The 23,709-nt window shown below is 35.7% G+C and overlaps 1 protein-coding gene across 1 annotated transcript; it reads right to left on the bottom strand.

The window, feature by feature from the left end:
- Positions 1 to 3,427: 3,427 nt before the first annotated feature.
- LOC131164503 (uncharacterized) lies at positions 3,428 to 21,305 on the bottom strand. Its single transcript, XM_058121755.1, has 5 exons — positions 19,928 to 21,305; positions 18,845 to 19,611; positions 18,663 to 18,752; positions 4,919 to 5,686; positions 3,428 to 4,010 (listed from the first exon to the last, which is right to left on the bottom strand). The coding sequence occupies exons 1-5, from the start codon at positions 20,037 to 20,039 to the stop codon at positions 3,882 to 3,884; spliced, it is 1,866 nt and encodes a 621-aa protein (XP_057977738.1). The 5' UTR covers positions 20,040 to 21,305; the 3' UTR covers positions 3,428 to 3,881.
- Positions 21,306 to 23,709: the final 2,404 nt, after the last annotated feature.

Genomic DNA, 23,709 nt, shown 5'->3' with positions numbered 1-23,709 from the left:
ACAGTAAAAGCAGTAGAGGATTCGCAAAGGATTAACTCTCAAAACAGGGATGTATTGAAAATGAGTCATTGCAATCTTTATACAAATAGCGCTTAAGCTTATTGCAATCCAGGCTCTGATACCAATTGATGTGATTGGTGTAATCCCAAGAAGGGGAAGAATTAGGTTTTAAAACTTTTTGACTAAATTAAATTTACACCAATTCACCACATAACATATCTCACTCAAAATACATGCATGTATGTAAAAACAATTAAACAATGAATGCAGACATACACCAGTGTAGCATATTTAATTTAAATTAGATGTGTATATGCAAATAATTATAATAGTAATTAAACAAGCATACACATGGAAATTAAAGTGCAGAAAATAAATATGTGTGTGTGTGTGTGTGTGTGAGAGAGAGAGAGAGAGAGAGAGAGAGAGAGAGAGAGAGAGAAAGAGAGGCATATATGATTTGTTATCGAGGTTTGGTCAAACCAACCTACGTCCCCGCCTTAGGCATACCCCCCAAAGATTTTACTAACCCTACTCACTTAACGGGTGGAGTAGAAACCGTTACAACCTCTCCTTATAGGGTGAGGTAAACTTTAGCTCAATTATAGGGTTGAGCCACAACCATACAGCCTCTCCTTACGGGATGAGGAATACCTCAGCTCAATTATCAGGTGGAGCCCAACTAGTCTCCCTTACGAGGTGAAGACACCTCGGTTCAATTTACCGGACTGAACCAAACTGGTCTCCCTTACGGGGCAGAGACTCCCCAGTTCAATTTATGGGCTAAATCCAACACGTACATAAAACCATTGTTGTACAAATAAATGTTTCTAATACAAGCAGAAATGTACACAATAAAAACTCTAAAATGCACTCTTATATGATATAAAATATACTGAGTAAAGTAAGGGTGTTTTTCTCAATAATATTTTTCAATCTTTGAAAAAATATGTATGATAAATACTCAAAAATTTGACCTTAATAAAATTTTCTCCCAAAAAATTATTTTTCAAAGAATAGCAGGAGATCCTAGGGTTTGTATAATCTTTGATTAAAAATGAAGTGTGCAATGAGTACCTCAAAGATCTTTAAATCCTCAAATGAATTCTCCAAAGAATATTTTCAAAATGAAGCATATGAGCTTTTAGAGTTTTTAATTCAAAAAGGATTTGTGTAATAAAAACAAGATGAACTTGAATCTTGCAATGAAAGTGTAAAAGATTCACAAGCAAGATAATAGTTTTTCCCAAAAATATTTATCAAGAAAAATGTATGTGAAAAACTATAAGTAACTCTCAAAAAATTGATTTTCAAAAATAAGGAATGGATGAGAGTATTTTGCTTTGAATAAAAATGAATGTCCAAAATAAAATGCTCTTTTCAAAATAAATTTTCAAAAAATGAGTGAAAGAGAGTTGGAGAGAATGTTAAAAATTTTGCCCCAAAGAAATATTTGCAAAGAAAATGTAGTTGGGGGAATTTTGATAAAGAAAAAATTTGAGAGAAAAATTTGACTAATCAAAGTTGCTAATGCTAATGGAAGGGGTATTTATAGAATTTCTGAAAATATAACCGTTTAGGGACACACTCGGTATTTTCAAATTGTTTAATTAAAAATTAAACTTGATTAGTGCTGGAAAATAATCGGAACCTGAGAGGTTCTATCAGCTGACCCTAGCGTTGGTCGACTAACCTCACACATCAAATTTGAATTTCTTAATGGGTTCGGTTGGCCAAACAAAGGGCCCGTTGGTTGACCTAGGACGATTTTCCTTTCTTCGTGAGTTCGGTTGGTTGATCAAATGACCGTCGATCGAGCCTTAAAGGCAGGCCGACTGAGGTTATTTTGAACCAAGAGCGCCGATTCGCTGAGGAAGGTAGAAAAGTCATGTTCAGCAGTCGGTCAATTGTGGAAGTTAAGTTCAAAAGATGGTTTGTTGACTGAACTTTGTCAAACTTTGACTTCTAGCCTAAGGTGTAGTCGGTCGACTAAGGCACTTTGAACATACATGAGACGGTCAACCGAGATCAGTGAAAAACTTAAGGTTGGCCCAACTTTTAACCCTAAATGATTTAAAAACCTTGTATAGTTTTAGCATTTTATGAAAAAAGTTTTTCGTGGAAGTGTTGGGTGCAAGAAGGTCAATCTATGGTTCATCTTAAGCATTAAGTCATGTCATGCAGAGATATGCATTATTACAGACCAAATATAAAAATGAAATATAATACAAATTAAAATAGATATCTTCCTCTTCTTCTTCTTTACTCTTCAGTCTTCATGGAATACACCAGATCGTATAGGCTTTAAGTCCTTCAGGCTTCCATTTTCATTCCCTTATGTGTGTATTAAATTAATGGACCTGTTCATATGCTAAATACACACATAAGAAACTTGTACTTTGTCAGCATAAAAACAGAGATCGAACTCAAAAAATCAAAAACATATAATGTGTGCACACATAAAATATATTTGTTGATATTTGTGTATGTGCATGTATAAAGATCGGCACGTTTACGCAATTTCAAAAATTTTTATGATTCCAATCAATAATAATTTGGTTCAAAGCTAGGAGGCTAGATTCAAAAAGTCTAAAAGAAATTTTTTTATTCCTATATAGAATGGTAATTAGAATGAGTTTCTCCAAACTTAATACAAATAATTCATACCCACCTTTCAATTCTGATTCTTAGATCTAGTTTCCCATTAATAAATGTCACCTGAGGCTCATAAAGCATTAAAGTTCTCACTTTTGAGAACAATGAGGACCTCTAGCCTCCATATTTTGCTTCCCCAATTTCTACCCCCACGATGCAGGAAAATTAAGGAAATGGTGTCTTCATAAATTGTGCATTTTTTAATTTTCAAGGTACGCAAGCATTGTGTGATATCTATGCTGAATTTATATTTATATTAAAGTAAATAAATTCATCCAAATCTAAAATTAAAATGTCCAAAATGCATACTCCGAACTTAACTCAGTTATTCAGTTCTAAGAGTTAATCCCCTATCCTATCCCCTCCCCTGGTTGGGTCCGCGACCTAGTCATCCTCCGTTGCATGCAATATGTTGCCTTCGTTTTTTTACATACAAGCAGATTCTTGTGCATGACGATTCAGTCAATTTTAACTATTTTTTTCATTTCAATTTTCAGGGGTTGGGGAGAAGGCCCTTAAGAGTGGTTAAAACCCAATAACCTCTCAAAAGGCGAGGACAGATTGCATGCCCACTTGAACGCTAGAGGGTAAAAATGAATTCCAGTTAGTTGCTCGACCCATTCCATTCCATTCCATCCTCCCAAAAGCAAAGAGGGCTATATCTCTGATTGCTCTGTCTTCTCATTTCAAGAGCAACAATTTTATTTTTCAAATATGGACATGGTATTGCCTAGAACGGAATAAAACAAATAAAAACAAGCAGAGAACAAAATGAAGTAAACATATTTTTTTCCCTATTTCTTTTATCCCTTTCCAAATGACTTCAGAGACGTTGTAAGCTCTATTTTGTTAAATTGAACCCTCCTCAACAAAAACCCAGAAAAGAGAGCAGCTCCTCACAAATATAAACCCATTCCTTCTCATCATCCCAACCACTGAAAACTCATAAAATCCCAAACCTATGAGCAGGCAGAACACATCCGGAGTTGTTCCGAGGTCTGAAACCATCCATTGTGATTTATTCCTAACTCACCTTCAACAATCAGCAGGGGCGCCCATACCTTACTACCTTTGACCTTCCGTCGGCTGCTTTTGTTTCCATCTCAATATGGACCAGAGTAACTCAAAAACAAAAAAATAAAAAACAAAATGGGAAAACTAAAAAAAGAAAGCAACCCTTATCCCATCAATTTATAATTCTCCAGTCAGTTAAGTATAGGTTGGGATTAAGAATCAGAGTCAGCTGGGCTTGATCCAGATGAAATGTTGCCCAACCCTCCTTGTGAGTTGAGCTGCACTAAAATCTTTGACTGCATTCCTTCAAGAAGCTTTGAGGATCGCCTCAATACCATGTGCTGTACAAAGAAATAGCAGATATTACATGAAATTTTATTGAGAATACCAACAAAATGACATTGTTTAAACATTATTTCAAAAAAAAAAAAAAACCAGTTGAGACCAGAATTTCCAAGAGGTTGTCACTATCATGTTTGTTTAATGATTTCTGCTTTCTTGCACAAGAAATTGGTGGCTGAAATTATTTGTTTTGTTAGTTCTGAATTTTTATCATAGGTATTTTTTTTCCGTTCGTGCAACCATAAGTCACTCGTGTGGGTTAAATCATTGTGTGCATGACTTTTAACGGACAAAAATTAAATACAACTGCATTGCAAATTTACTGTTGGTGCAACCATAATTCACTAGTGCGGGTTAAATCATTGTGTGCATGACTTTTAATAGATAAAAATTAGATACAACTGCCATTCAAATTTATTATAATTTCAAAGTTGTAACAAGAGTTGCAAGACAAACGATCCAAAAATATTTTCATCATTTTTCAACCTTCATATATGATAGGAAACTAAAACAGTAAATTTATAATGATTAAGAAATTTCTGCTCTTTTCACTAATTTCTTTTAATTTGCATTCTTCTAATTTTTTATTACTCTAATCATACTTTAATTGATTAAAGCTTAAAAAGTATTCCTAAAAGTTAGATTTATAAGGTTTCATAGCGGTGGATTTGAAAATGAAAAATTTTATGATGATTTAAGGGCGATATGATAATTAATTATTATTCAATCTAAGGACGAAAAGGAACATGCATTGACTGCATTATACAAAGTTCAGGTTTGAGATCATGTTTCTAAGTCTTAGTTTTTGTTTTTGATTTTCATTTTCAGAGCTTTTGATAATGACACCTAGCAGTGTGATCAGGTTTTAATTTGCTCGAGTTGTCACATGAGGTTTTAATATGCTTACCTCCTTGAAGAAAGCACTGATTTCCTCCTCTGTAAGGCCTTCGTCCTCCCCAGCATTTTCCTCCCACCCAAGTGAACGTAGAAATGCAGCCTCTTCCTCCTCTGGGTAACAAATTGCATCAGAGATTGAATGTTTCTCTCCATTGTCAAGAAATTTCTGCGGCCCATCATGGGAATCAGCATCGTTGGCCATATCAACCCTATTCTCAGCTGACTCTTCACCACAGGTGTCCAATAAAGCATTATCCATACTATGAGAGGTAACAGAAGCAGATGCAACTTCCAAGCTGAAATCATCAGGCTTCTCCATGACAGCTGATGATACAACAGGGCTAGAAGAATTAGGGGCAGCAGATGGGGTGCTTGTAGAAGATTTTTTCCTCATCAGATTAAAGAAATCATTCCGGCTCTGAGCTTGCGGTGTGGGCCGTTTCTCCACAGTTGGGGTAATGGCTAGCTTACGCTCAGTACCACTTGGCTTGCTACCAGGGCTCCTTAGGGGACCAGATCCAGCAGGTAAGGGAGCAACAGCAAGCGGACTCACTACTTTGCTGCCATTTGTGGGGCTCAAGCTGTCCTTTGCAATTGGCACGACACCATTCTTCTCCCGGGCTGGTTTGAGAATATGAAGCTTTCCGACATTAGATAGCTTCAAAACATCAGACTTCGCAGGCACAGTTCGTGCAGTATGATTGGCAAGGTGCAAAGATGTCTGATGCTGTTGCTGCTGGCCAATCTTAGCTTTTGGCTTCTCCAAAGGATTGAGCACCTGAAAGAAAAAATAACAATTACGAACCAAGCATAACTGTTGTAGCCTTAGACATGTGACCAACAGTCAACAGCAAACTTGTACTCAACCAAGAGGGCCAACTTTTAAATGATTAATCAATATTACTTTAATATAACGCGAATAGAACGATTTAAGTTATTAAAAAATAGATACCAAAAAAATTCATGAAATTCAACCAAAAAAAAAACAAGTTATACCAAATGAATGGCTATGCTCTAATTATTGCTGTCAGTGTCGATCATACCACAAAAATTTCACCTTTTGTAGCACTTTTAAACCTAAAACACACAGCTCCCAATCAACATAACCACTCATCTTCACTTAAAGTATCTAGTCACCCATTCTCATCAGAATATCCACCAACAATGCTCTATGAAAAAGATATTTATGGGCTGTGGTTTAAACCGGTGGTCTGGCAGCAGTAACCATGTAATGGACACAGCCATCAAGGACATTAAAAAAACAGTAACAAACAACAAACCCATGAATTCATTTTCACATTAGCAAAATTGTGGAAAACTTACTGAATTCAGAGACAAAGAGTTTAAAACCCTCAAGCTACACGTACCAATGTGAGAAATGATTTTTAGCAAATTTTAATCAATCTACATAGAGAATTATACTAAAGTACTACAGGTTATATTTTCTATTGATGAGAAAGCATGTATTTATTACATTCCACTTCTTTATCGGGTATACATGTAATGCAAACAAATAAAATCAAAACATAATGATAACCAATGAAAAACATATAACCACATAAACACATAAAATATTTAGTCAAACGATTAAGCAGTAAGAAGCATGGACTAGAGACTATCGGACCCTTTCTAATCTCACTTTTATAGCATTAAGGAAGAAATTAACTAAAAACTATAGTTTCTAAACCATCTCAATGGAAAATCAAAGAAAATCTGCATAAAAATACAATTTTTCCTCCTTCCAAGCACCATACTTTTTTGTCCTTCGACCACAACAATCTCAATTTGGAGTTTCAGTAGCAATTGTTTTATAGGAAATGTCAAGATTTCAGTTAGGAAATTTTATTTTTAAGCTTTAAACACTTGGAATTTTCAAAAATAAAGTCTTTCGAGACAATTCACAGCTACTGCTAAGGTATAACATACTGGGACAATATTGAAAGGCAACAACTAATATAACATCATTGCATGACACAATCAACTTTAAGACATTATGAAGAGGCATGGCACTGCTAAGAAAAGGAAAACATTCACATCTGCAATTGGTTCTCACTGTTATCTATTGTTAAATAACAACCTATGGATAGGCCAATGGATAAGAGTCCATCTTAGTGTGATTTAAACCACATGCACCCATCTTATAAATTCATTACAAATGTTGGCAAATTAATTCCTTTAAAATATTTTATCATTGCACTCGACCATTTTCCATCATTTGAGAAGTTCTTTATATAATGCACGTTACTTGATTAGCATGATCATATAAACATTACTCCCATTTTCAGTGAAAAGGTTTTGGCACTTTACTGAGGCATCTCTGACCTCATGCTTCTCTTCTAGTGCTCAGATAGGTTCTGCAGCCCCAAAAAGGGCAGGTTCCCTCATACAGTGAGGTTAAGGTTACCTCAGAAGATGATATTATCACCATGGTGGTTTTTATCTAGGTCTCTTTGGAATCTGGAATGGGAATGGGAACAGGTCAATGCCATTCCAGAGAACAGGAATGCTTCATTTCTGTTTATGCACTTTGAATCATGCATTCTGGAATCAGAATCATTAGGACATAAGGTATTTTATTTCTTGTTATTATAATAAAATGGCTATAATGCTATTTTGAGGCATAAAAAATAAATAAATAAATTGTCTCCTACCTATATTATCCATTCCACTTCCCTGCGAGAATATCAATCCAAGGATTTGGAATGGGGTTCCGACTATAGTTGTAGCCTCTACAAAATTCATTTCCATTCCTTTTTCAAAACATCAGTTTTCATTCTGATTCCAATAAACTCATTCTTGAACACCATGTAGCTCTAGTTCAATGGACAACCCACATTACTTGGAAGCCCAAGAATTCCATATTTACTCCTTATTTCAGAGCGGTGCTTCCAGTAAAACAATCCAAAGTTGAGTTTACTTCAGCACGAGTATCAGACACTCTACCTTACTTTTGTTAGGCATCGACTAAGAAAATAAGATTATTTTTGGGGTTGTTATACAATTCTCAATTTTGCTCCTTATTAGAATTAATTTGAAGCAATCAATTTAAAGCAAATTTTGTTTGGTTTTTCTTTTCGATTATAAAAGAAATTTATTAATAGAGAGGCGAGAAGAACAATCAACAGGAAAACAAGAAGTCTTCGCAAGAAAAAACCAACAAAATTTTAAAAAAATAAGAAGGCAATTAAAAAAGACAATACTTTACAAAGCTAAGCCAAAAAGGAGGGGGGGGGGGGGGACTCTTTTTAACCCCTTCCCCTTCCATGATTGATTGAACAATTCAAAATGGCAAATTGATGTTGGCCTTTTGAGGCCCTCTAATCTTACCATGACCCAACCAAACTTCATCTTTCCTCCAGGATCAACCAAACTCCCAACATCTAATTTCGACCAACTTCCTTCACAGAAGAAACAGGAGTGGGCAAGATACCATCCTGTCTATCCGATCATTCTCTAGCAATTCTCTTGCAATTAATTGGGGTTTTCATTAAAAAAAAAATTCTTTGCCCATTCCATTATCTTAAAAAATAAGGATACCTTCTAAAATCTAAACCTTCTGGTTGAGGAGTTGATGCAAGAAATACCATCCATTAAATTCAAGGAATCTGAAGAGTACAAAAACAACAAATCATCAACACGGATTAACTCACTACCACAATTACTTTCATCATTGAATACATCACTCATTTTTTTAACCTTTTAACTGAAAACACTTATTAACCTTATCACTTGAACCATCCTTCATTACATCCGGGATCTCCACGAGTAAAACTACCTTCATTATTCCTTCTTAAATATTTTGTTAGTCCACATATCAAACACTTTTTGCAGTGGATTCCCTAATCTCTTTGGTAATCTCTCTCTCTCCTCCCCATTGGTCATCTCCTAATCTCTTCGGTCATCTCTCTCTCTCTCTTCCCCAATCCCATGCATTCTTCTTTTTCTCCTTCTCTCTCGTCTTCTATTTTCTCCTCTTTTACTTCCTTTTCATGTCTCCCCAACGGTCCTACATCAACCACCCATAGTTCAATGGTGTTTTGAGAAAATTGCCAACAATAGTATTGGATTTAAACAGCCCATGACTCATGAAATTTGAATCTAATTTTTGAAGGAGGTGCTACACACTTTGGTGTTGCCTGAGTATATATAAAAATGAAAGATGAGGTTGCACTATTATGCTGGCTGGCTAAAAGAAAAGACACTCTAGAAATCATGCTGGAACGGAGGCAAAGGAAACAGTGTCCTAAAATGTGTAATATTATGGTGAACAGACAAAAAGTACTAAGGGAACAATCCTCTTGCATGCATACATATATTTGACAGCTAATCAGGCATTTGAGATGTTGGATTACTCTAGTGAAGGATTGGAGAAGAAGGTGAAATGCAAGTTATTTCCAAAAATGCTGCAAACTACAAATTAGTCAGGAAAGTTGATGAAAACAAGTAAAAAGTTGTCTGCAATCCACATGTTGCTCACTTCATTGATTTGGTATTGGAAGATCTGAATAAAAAAAGCATAAACTCCATAGTGCTACAAATGCAAAAGCTAAACAAATGAACTTCCATATATTCAAGGGCTTTGCTCTTACTTGGACGAAAGAATCCATTAAAAGTAGAGAGCTTAGTTACTCCCACCATCACACCTTTTTTTCTTGAAAACACAGAATTTTATTAGAGGGAAGAAAAATAAACCATAATTGTCCTCCAACCAGATAAGCAACTAAATAAAAAAGAGACGAGAACTAACACAGTACAACACTGATGAAGAAATCAATCCAGTTTCACTACATATCAATTAAGAATACACCTTTGAAAAAGCCATTAAAGAACACCACGGTGAGGCAAAGAGGATCACCTTCACACCAAACCAACACAGGAAGAATAGCAATACCCTTGAAGATCTCTAGCAATCTTCTCCAACCACATGCATCAAATAATCGCAAAAAACCTTACACCTCCAAAGAGCTTTACTTTCCCTCTCCTTCTCAATACCATTAAAATGAAGAAGACAAAAACTATGCAAGCAAAAGATAAATCCATCTCTCACCTAAACACCAAAGGGATTATTCCACATGCTCCATGAAAGAGGACAATGTAAGAACAAATTTGAACAAGTCTCCCCACTACTAAAGCAAAGCAGACATGTACACAGACAATGCATTATTTGCATTTTATGAGGCAAACCATTGGTATCAAGCTTATTCAAGGCTGCAGTATTTCAACTTTCCCATATGAATGTCGAAAAACTAGAAAAAAAGAGGCATTTTTGTAATTATTTGAAAAACCAAAATGGAAAATGAAGTGTTATTTCACAACAAAACAAGGCCTTAGTTTTTCAAATAAAGGCGTGAAAGGGGAAAGGAATAACAATAGGAGCATGAGTCAACTGAGTGAAAAGATCTGCCCAAAAAGAAATCCCATAAACATGCAATTCCCAATTTCCCAAAGACCTAGAAAAAGAGCCAAGCACATTCAGCAACATGATTCATTCATTCATTCATTTCCCTCATTCAAATTCCTTTCAGTGTGAAAATTTCAGAGCATCACACTCCCTTAAGAAGAAAGCGAAGATCAGTGCATCGTGAAGGCTAGAGAAACATAAAAGACAAAGATATGCTCAAGTCAAAGAAGCTGCCCCATTCTATTGAAAGCCATACTTACTATGAATGACCTTATGCTAAATTGAGTCAAGTTCCAAAGGAAACCACCACAACTACTTCCCCACTGCAGGAAACTTTAACCGGACCAAACCTTCCCTTTTAGGCCTATCGAGAGTTTCCAAAATCAGAAGATGATCTCTTGTCCTCTCTCCACATTTAGCCATAAAAGTTCCCTCATCAATTTCTCTATCTTACAAGCCACCCTCATAGGAATCATAAAAAGAGAGAAATAATACCAAGGAATAGAAAAGTGATCCCTACTATGAGTTACACTACTAGTTGATGTAAATTAAAAACTCGCTTATAGATAAGGTCCCAAGAAGATTAAAGTGTATGAAACCCCCAAAAGGAACAGCTAAGTAATTGGCCAACCCAAGAACATGCAACCTGCCACCCTCGCATAAAGAGAAACAACATTCAGATGAACACCCATGCCCACTACGCCACTTTGACAAATTAATACTCAACCCTGAGCCTTCACAAAAATCTACAACGTGGTAACCACATTAATGGAATTATCCATATCGTCCCACAAGAAAAACAATGGTATCATGGGCGAACTGCAAAATGACATAGATAGATCCTTAGACCCTACCACAATCCCCTTGACTTAACTGCAATTGACCCCTCTTATCAATCAATCAACTCAAAAGCATCAATTACAATGGTGAAAAGGAATGGCGAGAGGGGATCCTCTTGTCTCATGCACCTAGATGCTTTAAACCAAGACTTGGGCACACCATTCACCACTACATATCTAATTCACTTCCTCCATCTCACCCCAACACTCTGCCTCTAAAGCCTCACCCAAAAAAACCTCGACATAATCATATGCCTTCTAAAAATCTACCTTCAAAAGAAGACCTTTCCTCCCTCCTCTATTAACATCCCCCAACGTGCTAGCCCCCAATAACAGCAATCTGAGTTTCCATCAAACAATTGTGAGTCTAGTAGATTCATGGCATCCATGGAAGGCAATATATTACAAAATTTTGGATTCCCTAGTGCTTTTGGCAAAATGTTACTACATGCCTAAAGGCTGCACTACTGTTATGTGCTTCACATGGAAAATTCTGAAGAAAAGCAACCTACAAAGTCCATTTATTAAACAGTGAATGGACCAAAGGACTAAATAATAGGAAAACTATCAGATAGAAAAAGTTCACTACATCACTCTTTTGTTACAATGATTTCTTCAAAGTAATCTTTTTACAATTACATTGAAGATATCCCATATCACTTACGATTTTAGGCATGATTCATACATTTCTTAATGAAGCTAATAACCTATATAAAAAATCCTTGATAAGTTCTGGGGTATTTCTTGAATCCTCATTTTCAATAAAAGCTAACTTTTAGAACAAAGGATTCCAAAAATGAATTGGCTTATACAGTTGTCTCCAAAGAAGGGTCCCCCTAATCTTGAAGAAATAGTGAGAATAAATCTAATAATAGGTACATTTAAGAAAAGAGTACTATAAAAAGTAGCGTAAACATGAACCAAAAAATCTACATGTTTTAAGTAGAAACAAATGAGTAAAGAAAGAATAATTATAAAAAATGCGGGCATTCCTCTCCAACCAAACCACAAAAAAACAAAAAAAAAAAAAAACAAAACAAAAACAAAAAGCAAAAAAAAAAAAAAAAGAAACCGCACTGCATAATCTTCTCACATCCTTATGCTTCCCAAAACCTCTAATTGAAATCAACAAGAAAGCCTCCAATGAAATAAGGCACACCAGCACACATCAAGCAAACCAAAAAAGTATACTCCATGAAGTCCAGCTCTCCAAAGCATGAAGAAACATTTGGGCATGAGTCCCACCGCTAGCGTAACACACCACACACACATTAGTAGACAACTTGCCAAGTCTTCTAATCAGCACAATTATTGGTGTTTGTGGTGTTCGCTCTATTAAGGATGGTCGTCAACACAGAAGCCTTAACCTCAAGGGTAAAGTAGCATTCCACATATGATAACAAGAGGAAAGAAATTAGAGGTACAAATCAAATGAAAATAAAACGGTTTACACAAGAACATGCAAAAAAATCTAACGTGCAAATTCCAGCATCCACTTTTTACAAGGTCATAAAGAATCCAACAAAATAAGAGGCAAACAAAGCTCCTCAGCCTCCTTGAGATTCTATGAAAGTGAACATCATAGGAAACACAATCCCCTCCAAGAATTGAGGAGGAAATAGGTTCATTGTGAAATGTGGTAGAACGAAAAAGAATGGAGAAACTACAAAAAGAGTGCTCCCCAACCCAAAGATCCTCCCAAAAATGAATTGGATATCCATCCACCACTTTATGTTTAGCAAATGAAAATAGAGGTGAGATCTGTGTGATGAATTATCATGAAGCTAAATCTACTCATGATTACATTATGCTAAAGAGAATAAATTCCAAAGGAAACTGCGACCACTTTCCTACAAGGACAACATTATTAAAGAAAAAAAATTCGACAAGCCATAGACCTTCCCCAAAAAAAAAAAACAAAAACCTCTCAACCACAGTTAGCAGACCACAGTGCGGGTTGTGCAAGGGAATGAGGTATGCTACTCGAGAGACATGCAGTTTTGGGGGGAGTAGGGTTAGTATGCCATTTTGGAGTGTGATAATCATGATTCATGAACCACTTATTTGGGTCAGTTAGCTGCTATGCTATGTCAGACCACAAAACTATTTGAATTAATTACTTAGGATGGAATATAGAATATAGAAAAACATAATTGCATCATTGTTCATAGTTTACACTTGAGCAAAGTCACAAGAGTAACTGTAGCGACCCACTTTATAATTTAAAAAAAATCATCTTATTGTTTCAACAGTTTGAAAAATAATTGAACAGGATAATGTACATAAAAAATTAAAACATTTTTTTAACATCAACATAGTAAAAACCAGATTCCCAACCTCGTCCTCAAAAGGCCCGTCCAACCATCACAACTAATCACTTAAAAATTGGGCCCCAATCCAAACCCCCAATCATAGGTCTAACCTCAACCTCATCTAAGGAAAGATTCCTAGCCAGTGACCTCCTTAGCAATCAATTTTGGATTCATGGCAACACCTCTTCCACTAGTTTCCAACTCTCTAATCACACTCTTCTTACACCTACCATTAGCTACTCTACAAAAGAACCTAGTATTGCAATCCACCTACTCAACGTATTTGAATGTATGCCGCTTCCAACATATCTTCCTTCCACAGCAAACCCTCCAAATCATTCTTAAAAGACACTCCTCTCTATGTTTGAATCCTTAGAGAATGTAACCAAATCTTCCAAACAGTCCACAGAGTTTATCTCCTTCGAAATTTTAAGACTTCCTAATCCTCACATCACCATAAACCTCCACATTACCATTCAAAGCTCCCTTAAGATGTTTCACCTCAACATAAGCCTAAAAGGCTAAAACCCTAAACCTAACACACTCCCGCCTATTCAACCTCCTCTAGCTGAACCAATGACTTGCTTGTCATAATTAAAAATGACAACCTTTCAAGTAAGAAATCGTGTGCATTTCAGATTCATTGTTTCTGTTCATATACTCACAACCTGTTCCAGGCAGAGCTCATCGAAAAGAAACAAAGCAAAACAAAACAAAAAATAAAAATTCCAAAAAATGCTTTTCACAATCTGATTTTTTTTAATTTATTTATGAAATGCTTCATATCAAAGCAATTTCAGGTGCATAATTCTAGATCAATGACTTCTCAAGCAGCTCAAACAGTCAAACCCCATGAGATGTACATCCTACGGGAACTTCCACGAGATGCTCGCTACATTTATAGAAACAACCAATAGAAATTTTCACATGCCATCTCTGATAGCAAATCCAGCTCTCTGCCTAGATCCATCAAACTTCAGCTCCATTCCCTTCTACTTTTCATTAGTGGTCACTCCACCTCCCTCTAGAAATTCTTGCACTTTTTGTTGGTTATAAATCCATATCTTGCTAGAAACTCTTTGCTGCCTTCCTGGATTTAAAAACAAAAACCAAAAAAAAAAAAAAAAAAAAAAAAAGAACAAAACAAAACCAAACAAAACAAAAACCAAAAAAAAAAAAAATAAAAACAAAACCAAACAAACAAATAAACAAAGCATAAAATGGTTATATGCTTTTGGTATCCCTTGTGTAATATAAAAGAATGAAGCCTAAAGAGGAGTGACCTTCTCCTTGTGCATCTATTATGATGTGGTCTTTAGCATTGAGTAAACCTTTGTTGGTAGGGTTGCAGACAAACCAAGCCGCTCATGGAGCTCAACTCAGTAAGAGCTCGTTCAGGCTCGTTTATTATATAAATGTGTGATTCTCAAGCCCAGTATTGCAGCTCATTTAATAAATGAACCAAACTCAAATATGAATGGGCTCAGCTCGTTATAGCTCATGGGGGGTCAATTATAGGCTTAGGTTGGGCTCTTTAATAGGCTTGGATAAGGCTCATTATGGGCTACTTTAATAATGTCAAATTAAGTTTGATATACTATAGTGAGCTTAAAAGTAGGGATTGTTTGGGTGTGGGCTTCTTTAGCTCAAACTCTATAACCTGAATTTAGTGATAGGGCCAATGCCCAAGCAAATAGGCGAGCTTAGTTGGAGGTAAAAAAAGGCAGTAAGCGAAGAGTCCCTTTTCACATTTTTGCCTAACAAAACCCTAAGATTCTCTCACCTCTCAAAGTAAGAGGTTCCAAAAGAACCAAACCAATCATGAGCATCTCAATAGCTTGACTAAGTAAGGCCTTGCGAGGAGCACGTTCATTTGCATAATAAACAAGCTTGAGCAAGTATACTAAAGTTCGGTCTAAGATTGGCTCGAGCTCAGTTGAAATTCTAATAAACAAGCTCCAGCATGGCAAAACTCAGCTCCTTTGCAGCCTTATTTGTGGGGAGTGCATGACTTAAATCTCGATAAAATTGTTGAATTTACCAAGATTCGCTTCCATCGCCCTCAAAATTAAAATGACAGTTAATTTTCATCTCATGAATTTCTATTGAAATTTCTACAAACCAGCTGAAATTTATCAAAATCTTGAAATTTTTGGCAAAATATTTATCAAAAGTTTAACTGCAGAATGAAATTTCCTTGAAATTCAAATGTCAAATTTGAACCCAAAGTGAAATTTCTCCCCTAATTTATCTTTAAAAAAAAAATTTAACCAAAGATTATTACAAACAACACATACAGACCCGAGTGGACCCTAGGAAACTAACAGCATTCGCAGGGTCAGATCCTTCATATGGAACTATCTCCCCTGGCAGGAACTACTGACTTTTAAAAACATAATTTCATGCTAAAGATGATTTCACTGCAAATATTATAAATGACAATATTATAGAAAATAGGTCTCCGCTACAATAGTTAGGGCTTTCCCAATAACCTGCAATATTATACAAAAAAATTCTTTCTAAGAGGGTCCAGGTTGTCTCCTTCAACATCAATTATTTTTTTTTTTATTGAAGCCAGGAAATATCCTTAAAAATTGCATTGCAATTCATAACTAACATAAATCCAAAAAGTCAAACAATACAATATTCTAGTAAATAAAGTCCCCATTACAATAGTTTAGGAATTTCACCAACAAAACTACAACATTATGAGGGAAAAATATTTCCAGAAGTCTCCATAGCACACTAGTACTTGGCTTTTTAAGATCTATTAGAGCATAGATTCAAAAAAAATATATATATATATATATATATATTGTAAAAATTTATATTGCAATGTATATGGTCAATCCTGCCCTAAAGCAGTAGAATGCACCACTAGCGAGAATGCATGCAATGTCAAATTATTAGCTATCCCACTACATGGCACTTTCTTTAGCCTCCACAACAATATGAAGAAAGTTAGATAGTGTCAAATGTGCAGCAGTGCTGGCATTTTCAATTCTGACGGGCCCAAAGTGAAGGATGAGAAAGATCACCAAATCAATGCATGTATAAAGCCGAGTTATGCCGACTTCTGCAGAGAATCATTGTCGCAGCAACAGGGCAAAAATAGGTTACTGACACCAATCATACCTAAATAACAGCACCAAACGTAATTCAACCCACTTGGTGATAAAAGTGTACCATACATGTCCTCAAATAAAAGATACAGTTACTTTGTTGTGTACCAGTATACCATATCATGAATCAACCCAAAACTCAGCAGTTGTTGAAATCTTCTAATCATCATGTGTTGTTTTTCTTTGGGATAATCCAAGCAGGTCATTGCCATGTTCATTGATTTATTTGAAATGTTCAAACAAAGTCACTGCAAGACGATTTTAATGTTAACATATCAACAAATGTTAATGTATCATCGTGTTTGACCCAGATTGCAACAACTAGTATTGTTGTCCTTCCCTCAAAGGAGAAGAAATAACACTAAGTTTGGTTCACAGAATGGAATTGAAGTAGGAAAAAAATTGGGGTAGGAATGGAAGGCAAGAATGGAGGCTGCAATGAAATGAAAAATGAGCCCTTTTTTTTTCAAGCCTTATAATTGGATATTTTAGCACTTTTCAAATCTTAATATTTGTTTTGTATTTAAAAACATGACAATTTATTCCATTAATTATGGGAAGATGAGGCAGTTTGCAACCTGTCTTTTTTGCCATTATCTTACAAAAATATTCCCCTACTTCTACAAGTACCTGCTCCAAATACAAATGTTACCTAATGTGTTTAATGATTATAAATTTTTGCAAACACACATTCTTATTATTATTCGTGGCAACTGAAATCCAAGAAACACACTCAATGTATATGCCCAAGGCAACTAATAATAACAATAAAGGCTTGATTTTTTGTTTGGGTTTTTTGCTACCTTTTCAAAAGTCATAATGATAATAATCGTTGTCATTGTTAGTTATTATAATAAATTATTGTCGTTGTTGTTGTTATTGCCATTATTGTTGTTGCTGTTCTTGAGATATAGACAGTTTGTGTTGTTTTTTGGAATTGATTACTTAGTAAGGATTATAACTGTCTTTCAAAAAAGAGATTTGGGAATAGAATTGTAGTACAAGATGAAACTGCGATTCCATTGAAGGGGGGAATTAACATTCTGGATTAAATGCAATTCGACCCTCATTTACATAAAGCTAGAATGCGATTCCGCCCTCATTTTTGTAAACCAAACATTGGCATAGCAATCATAGTCTAAATTCCAATTTCATTCCAGCACTAATTCCACAAGCCAAACAAAGTTTACCATCTATAAGATGCCATGATGTGTTTAGAATATGCATTACATGGTCCTTCAGCCTTATTGAGCCCAAAAAATATGTTCCTTCAACCTTGCAACCTAATTTTGTTGAAGCATTATGTTTTCTTTGTGTTAGGAAACAACTTCAACATAATAATATCATAGTTAGAGGGTACAACAAAATATTAGTGAAGGGAGGCTCCACTTAGGGGTACAAAGCCAAGGCTTAGATAGCCACACGTTGCACCAGCAAATGTGGGTGGCACCTTCACAATTTTTGTAGTTAGTCAAGCATAAGCATACTCTCGCCAAAATTCCCACATTATCATAATGTTAAGTCACTTTTTTTGGCTGAAGATATGCTGAGACAGAGCAGCCCTTGTCCAAACCCCCCACACCCCACTAAACATTGAGCTACAAATAATTCTAAAACAGCTATTCATAAAATAGGTTCAAAAAACAAACATTCCTAAACTAACCTCATAATAATGGAGGGATTCAAAAAGCAGTAAAATTTGATAAAACAAATGGCAAGAATAACAAAGAGCAACTGGAATGGTAAGAATACATAGTGAACAAGCATACTCAGCAAAATGTACCTTACACAAGTTGGAGCGTCTAACAAAGATGCAGACAAAAATGAAAAAACTAGATTTCAAAATTCAAGAAACCAAGAGGAAAAGAACCTACATCGAGGTTTTTCTATACAAACCTTCCAAAAATACAGCCGATGGAAGAACTGAAAGCTATATTAGGTCATAAGTCTTAAGGCACTACACGTATACACTTGAAAGCATTATGCATTAAAAGGCGGACCATGATACAAAGACTTACCAGTTACCACCCCAAGGTTAAATGGAAAGTATCAATCAAAGAAGGGAAGCAATAATGCTTACCGATGCTTTAGGCATGGGTGGGGTCATGGGAATTAATTGCCTAGATTGTTTAAAAGCTAGCTCTTCTAGCCTTTGAGTTCCAACAGACACCTACATGCAATACAAATCCAACAATTGGCACCAAATGAGCATAAAAATATTTTCGTAAACAAACGGAAAATAGAATAAAAGATGACAAGAACCTGAGGAATAGTCCGTGAGCGTGGACCCTGAGCCAAGGTTTCAGCCATATTGAGTCCAGTAGTTGTGCTTGCAGTAATAGAAGAGGAACTTGCAGAAACAGCATGTTGAACATGTAAGACACCTGTGCTATTGTTTCCAAATATCACAGGTACCTCTGCCAAGGCTGACGTCCAGCCATCACCACCAATCACAGCTGAACTACCCACTGGCAAGTTTTGTATAGCAGTACTTAAGCCAGGGGATGGCACTCTTCCTATTTCTGAAGCTCCTTGTTTTTCTTCAGCTCCAAGCGATGGAAAATCTCTCTCGAATGCAGCCTTGTGCATGCTGCCAGCAACACCACCCCCACTAAGCAGACCATTGCCATTGCTATGGTTGGCTTTATCAGAATTGTTCGAGTCAGTTGTTACTTTTTTTGGCCACACATCGCCGCGTTTCCCAGAAATCATTGACTGTGTACGCCTTAAGACATCCTTCTCAAACCTACTCGGCAAAATACTCCCCAATGGATCAGAATAATCACGATGCCTGTGGTCACCCAAAATTGACTTGTCTTTGTCACGGTAGTCATGAATGTCTTCCCATTCCCTGTCACGGTGACTTCTACCAAAACTACTATATGACCGCGAGTGAGAAGAACCATTACTACTAGAACTCCGGCGAAAATATGTAGATGTAGTTCTATCCGAAATTGAGCGACCTATATCATGACCACTGCTGCTCACAGATGACTTACTCCTTGTTGGCTTTAAAACAGCATGTTCATCTATAAAATAAAATAAAATCATCGAAAAAGGTAATCATTTTGACTTAAACAAGGACAGTTACACATAAAACTATGTTACATTGCTTGAACAGGGAAAAAAACTACCCCAAAAGAAAATTGTATCTAAGCTTTTCATTTTCCGAGATCCAGGAAAGGAAACTCCAACCATTTGAACTAAATATAACTAAATCCAAAAGTTGGAAACCCAAACAACATCACTTATACAATTTAAATATTCATATATTTTATTTTCTTTGTACTTCTGGACATCAAAACAAAAAGTAAGAAAAATTCATGCCAAAGTAAATAAAATTACCTGACTGCAATGAAGATGATGCAATTTGGTGGCTTGTACTGCCGCCACCACCAGATACATTTCCACTGCTCTTCAACCATTCTGGAACCAATATGGGCTCACTTCTTTCCATAACTCCTATCAAACATGATCAGATATTATAAAGAGAATACCTATTATATTTCTCCCTAGTCCCTATACACCTCAATTCCCCAAATATCTCAAGCAATTGCTATGTTTCTTCAAAGATCAATCTACTTCTACCAAATTTCCACTTCCCCTCAATCACAATGCTTGCTTTTTCAGGCGCTCCCAGAGAAGAAACCAAGTCAATAATACTGCGAAACAAAATTGCCAGGCCCAAATCCTTTGGGAATCAAAACCCACTTTGTAATAAAAGAATCCAACTGTCCTGTAAACTGTAACTATGGTTTGTTTCTCTCTGTACACTATATACCAAACAGCCACGAAAAACTGAAACAAGAACAACTGCCTATCTATCTAAATCCAAAAAAGGCAATGTCATGAAGGGCTTTAGTCCACAATGGCTTTAATATAGGAGGGATTGTATTAAGAAGGGCTTCAGCAGTCCTCCAAGTTCAAGAAGACGCTAAAGAAACCCTCATTCATTGGAATTACTCGTACCAATGCCCACAAGAGCAAACCTAACCTTTGAATAAAGATGGACAAAATAAACCCCTTTCCAAAAAAGAACTGGCAATCATCACAGAAAATAGAGAAACAATCAAACCCTAGAATTGGAAACCATCAAACAAGGTAGAAAATGAGAAGCCCACAAAATGAACTTAGCAAAAAATCTTAGGGTTTGAACAGTGCAGAATATGAGAGAATATAGTAATCGAATATATGCAATTTCGTATTTAGAAAGAACGGTATAACTGCCCTGAACCGCGGATTGATTAACGAAGAGCCCCAGAAACGGATGAAACTTGACGAAAACCCTAATTGCGCGACTCCTACCGCCCAGCGTTCTGAATGCTAAGCAGCCGCGATTCAGTGGATCGAACCAGAGAATGCAGAGAACGAGAAAGAGAAAGAGAAAGAGAAAGAGAAAGAGAGAGATGGTGTTATAACTGCTGTTCAAGAGTCGAGAGAGAGAGAGAGAGAGAGAGAGAGAAAGAGAGAGAGGCAGAGGGAGAAGGGTTTTATATCATGAGTTCGCGAGAGAGAGAAAACGCCCGGATGTTGGATTGCGCCGTGCAGAGTGCAGCGGAGAGAGAGAGAGAGAGAGTTTGTATTGAAAGAGGGGATGCGATTAGAGTTAGAGACAGAGTAAGTCAGAAGAATAGATGAAGGGTTTGTTTTGCTCCTTTGGGGCCGTCGAAAATTAGAAGAAAATTCTGCTCAACCAAAATGCTGCGCTCCTTTTAAAATTTCTAGTTACAACGTACTTCAAATATATATATATATATATATATATATATTTATATAATATATGGCTGCATGCCAGCCAGTCTCACTGCAAAATGGATCTAATTTTTACACTCTAGTTCTGCTATGTAATCCTATCCTCACCGATTCTCCTATTTAGTCTCATCTTTTAAAAATATTAAATTTAACCCTACAACTACTTATAATTATTTCAAAATATTTTTTTAACCGTCTTAACTTTTTCAAAATACTCTGATAATCACGTCAAATATATGTACATAACTACTCATAATTATTTCAAAAGACTCATGTAACTATCTACAACTATCTTAAAATGTCCTTATACTATTTAATTTTTTATTATTTTCTTTGTTAGCCTAACAAGACTTAGAATCTTGTTATGATGAATAAAATCAATGGTACTTAGCATGTTTGTTTAAGTTAGGTTTCAGGACTCAAATGTTTTCATAACGATCAAGATCGAGTGTTCAAAGAGTTTCAATAAAGTTTATCCCTAAAGTTATAAGGACTTATGAAGTTAAAGCTTATTGAAGATAAAAAGCTTCAAGTTGGATATAAAGAGTAAGCCAAAGCATGAAGACTTAGTATTTAAGATAGTTTGATCATATATAAGTCTCATGTAAGTACTTCACGAATTCAATATTGATGCATGAAACTCTTAGGAAATTTCAGTGACTTAGAGGCCTGATTTTAAATCATGGAAAATATTTTCATAAAGTCCTACTTACGTTTTCCAAGATCAAAGTAAAGTTTTGAAATCAAATTTTGAAAAACATAAGAGTTGCAAGCGGGACAAGCGATTGATGAATTTACACCAGGCGCCTGACATTTTTGTGCTAATGTTTTTTTAAGCAAACAAAACTGAGACAGGCGACTGACCCTTAACATCCAGTTGACTGACTCAACTCTGAGTTTTCAAAATACGCTGAACTTAAAAAGTTCAGGTGACTGACCCTCGAGGCATAGTCGACTGAAGTTCATGTTTTAACTTTAAAACAACATTGGGAAAGTTTCCAAAAATGATTTCTTGACTCCCAAACTTGGAGAATACTTAGGAAATGCGACAAGAAACTTGGGAAAATGGTAATATACTTTACTACTCTATAAATACTTGTTATTTTCATAAATTATAGACAACTATCAAGCACATACGAATTACAAACTCATATTTGTCTTGCTAAAATTCTTACTGAAATACTGTTGTGCTATTGCTGATATAATCCTCACATATTTGTTTTTTTTTTTTTTTTGCTAAAATTTTCAAATCTAATAAGAACCTTGGTGATATTCATCTGAGCTTCATTCTTCTATATTGTTTATTGTTTGAAGTATACTGATTTTCAATTGTACAAATCTGCTATAACTGAGAGTTTTACTTGTACGAACAAAAGTTGTTCCTTGTTTCTATTTTCTTGACGATTCAGGATTGTTGGACCATTGCTTAGCGAGAGGGTGTTCTCGTTAGAGAGGAATCTCCACCTCAACCGGAAAGAGGTTGTAACTTTGCCTAGTAAAGAAGTTGGAAAGGAATCCTCACAGTGTGTTGCTTGGGGTAAGGACGTAGGCGGCTGGTTGAACCTTATAAAAAATCCGGTGTTCCTCTTTTCTTCCCTCAATTTCTTTACATTCTTGCAAGTATAAAAATTGTGTGTATGCCTATTTAAATTGTTAAGAAGTTGCTGAATATTTGGGAATTGCTGGAATAGTGATTATCTTTAATCAAAGGAACTCTATTGATTGTAAATATAGGTTATACTTGAATACTGAATTGCTGAGTATTCGAAGTTGGCTGAAATTCTAAATATTGATGATTCTGAGAATAATATTTGAAATAAACCTTGTTAATTTATCAATAAAGATATATTGCAGGGTGTAAAGACCCGATAATAATAATAATAATAATAATAATAATAATAATAATAATAATAATAATAATAGGGGGAATTTGATTTGGTGTAGACCAAACTGTCGACGATTTGGTGGAGCTCAAGAAAACCATTAACGGTTTCGAATTACTGAGGGCTTTTAAAAGTAAAAAATGTGGTAAAAATGGTTTGGTTAAAGACCCAACCGTCGACAGTTTTAGGAAAATCGTCGACAGTTTTGTCTGGAGTAGCAGCTTATAAATAGGAACGTAGCTCATTTTTTTTTGGAAAAATTTCTCTCTCTCTCTCTCTCTCTCTCTCTCTCTCTCTCCTCAATTTTTCTCTCCAAATCTCGGCCAAATTGAAAAACAAATACCATTTCTGGGTCCTAGCTCTGATCTTTAGCATTTTAACTAGAGTGGATTCGTCGTTTGGGCATCATAGACACCACTCCAAGGATCAGGTAAGGGGAATAGATTATGTCAGTTATTTTGAAATATGAATAAATTAAATTGGTGTATATGT

Source organism: Malania oleifera, chromosome 9 (assembly GCF_029873635.1).
Source record: "Malania oleifera isolate guangnan ecotype guangnan chromosome 9, ASM2987363v1, whole genome shotgun sequence".
In the NCBI taxonomy this organism is placed as follows: Eukaryota; Viridiplantae; Streptophyta; class Magnoliopsida; order Santalales; family Ximeniaceae; genus Malania; species Malania oleifera.
This window is presented reverse-complemented; position numbering and strand designations above follow the sequence as displayed.

Excerpts from the sequence above, each read along its gene's own strand:
- LOC131164503 (XM_058121755.1), bottom strand. The coding sequence starts at position 20,039 with ATGGAAAGAAGTGAGCCCATATTGGTTCCAGAATGGTTGAAGAGCAGT. Across the intron at positions 19,612-19,927 it reads ATCATCTTCATTGCAGTCAG|ATGAACATGCTGTTTTAAAG; the intron begins GTAATTTTATTT and ends TTTATTTTATAG. Across the intron at positions 5,687-18,662 it reads CACCCATGCCTAAAGCATCG|GTGCTCAATCCTTTGGAGAA; the intron begins GTAAGCATTATT and ends TTTTTCTTTCAG.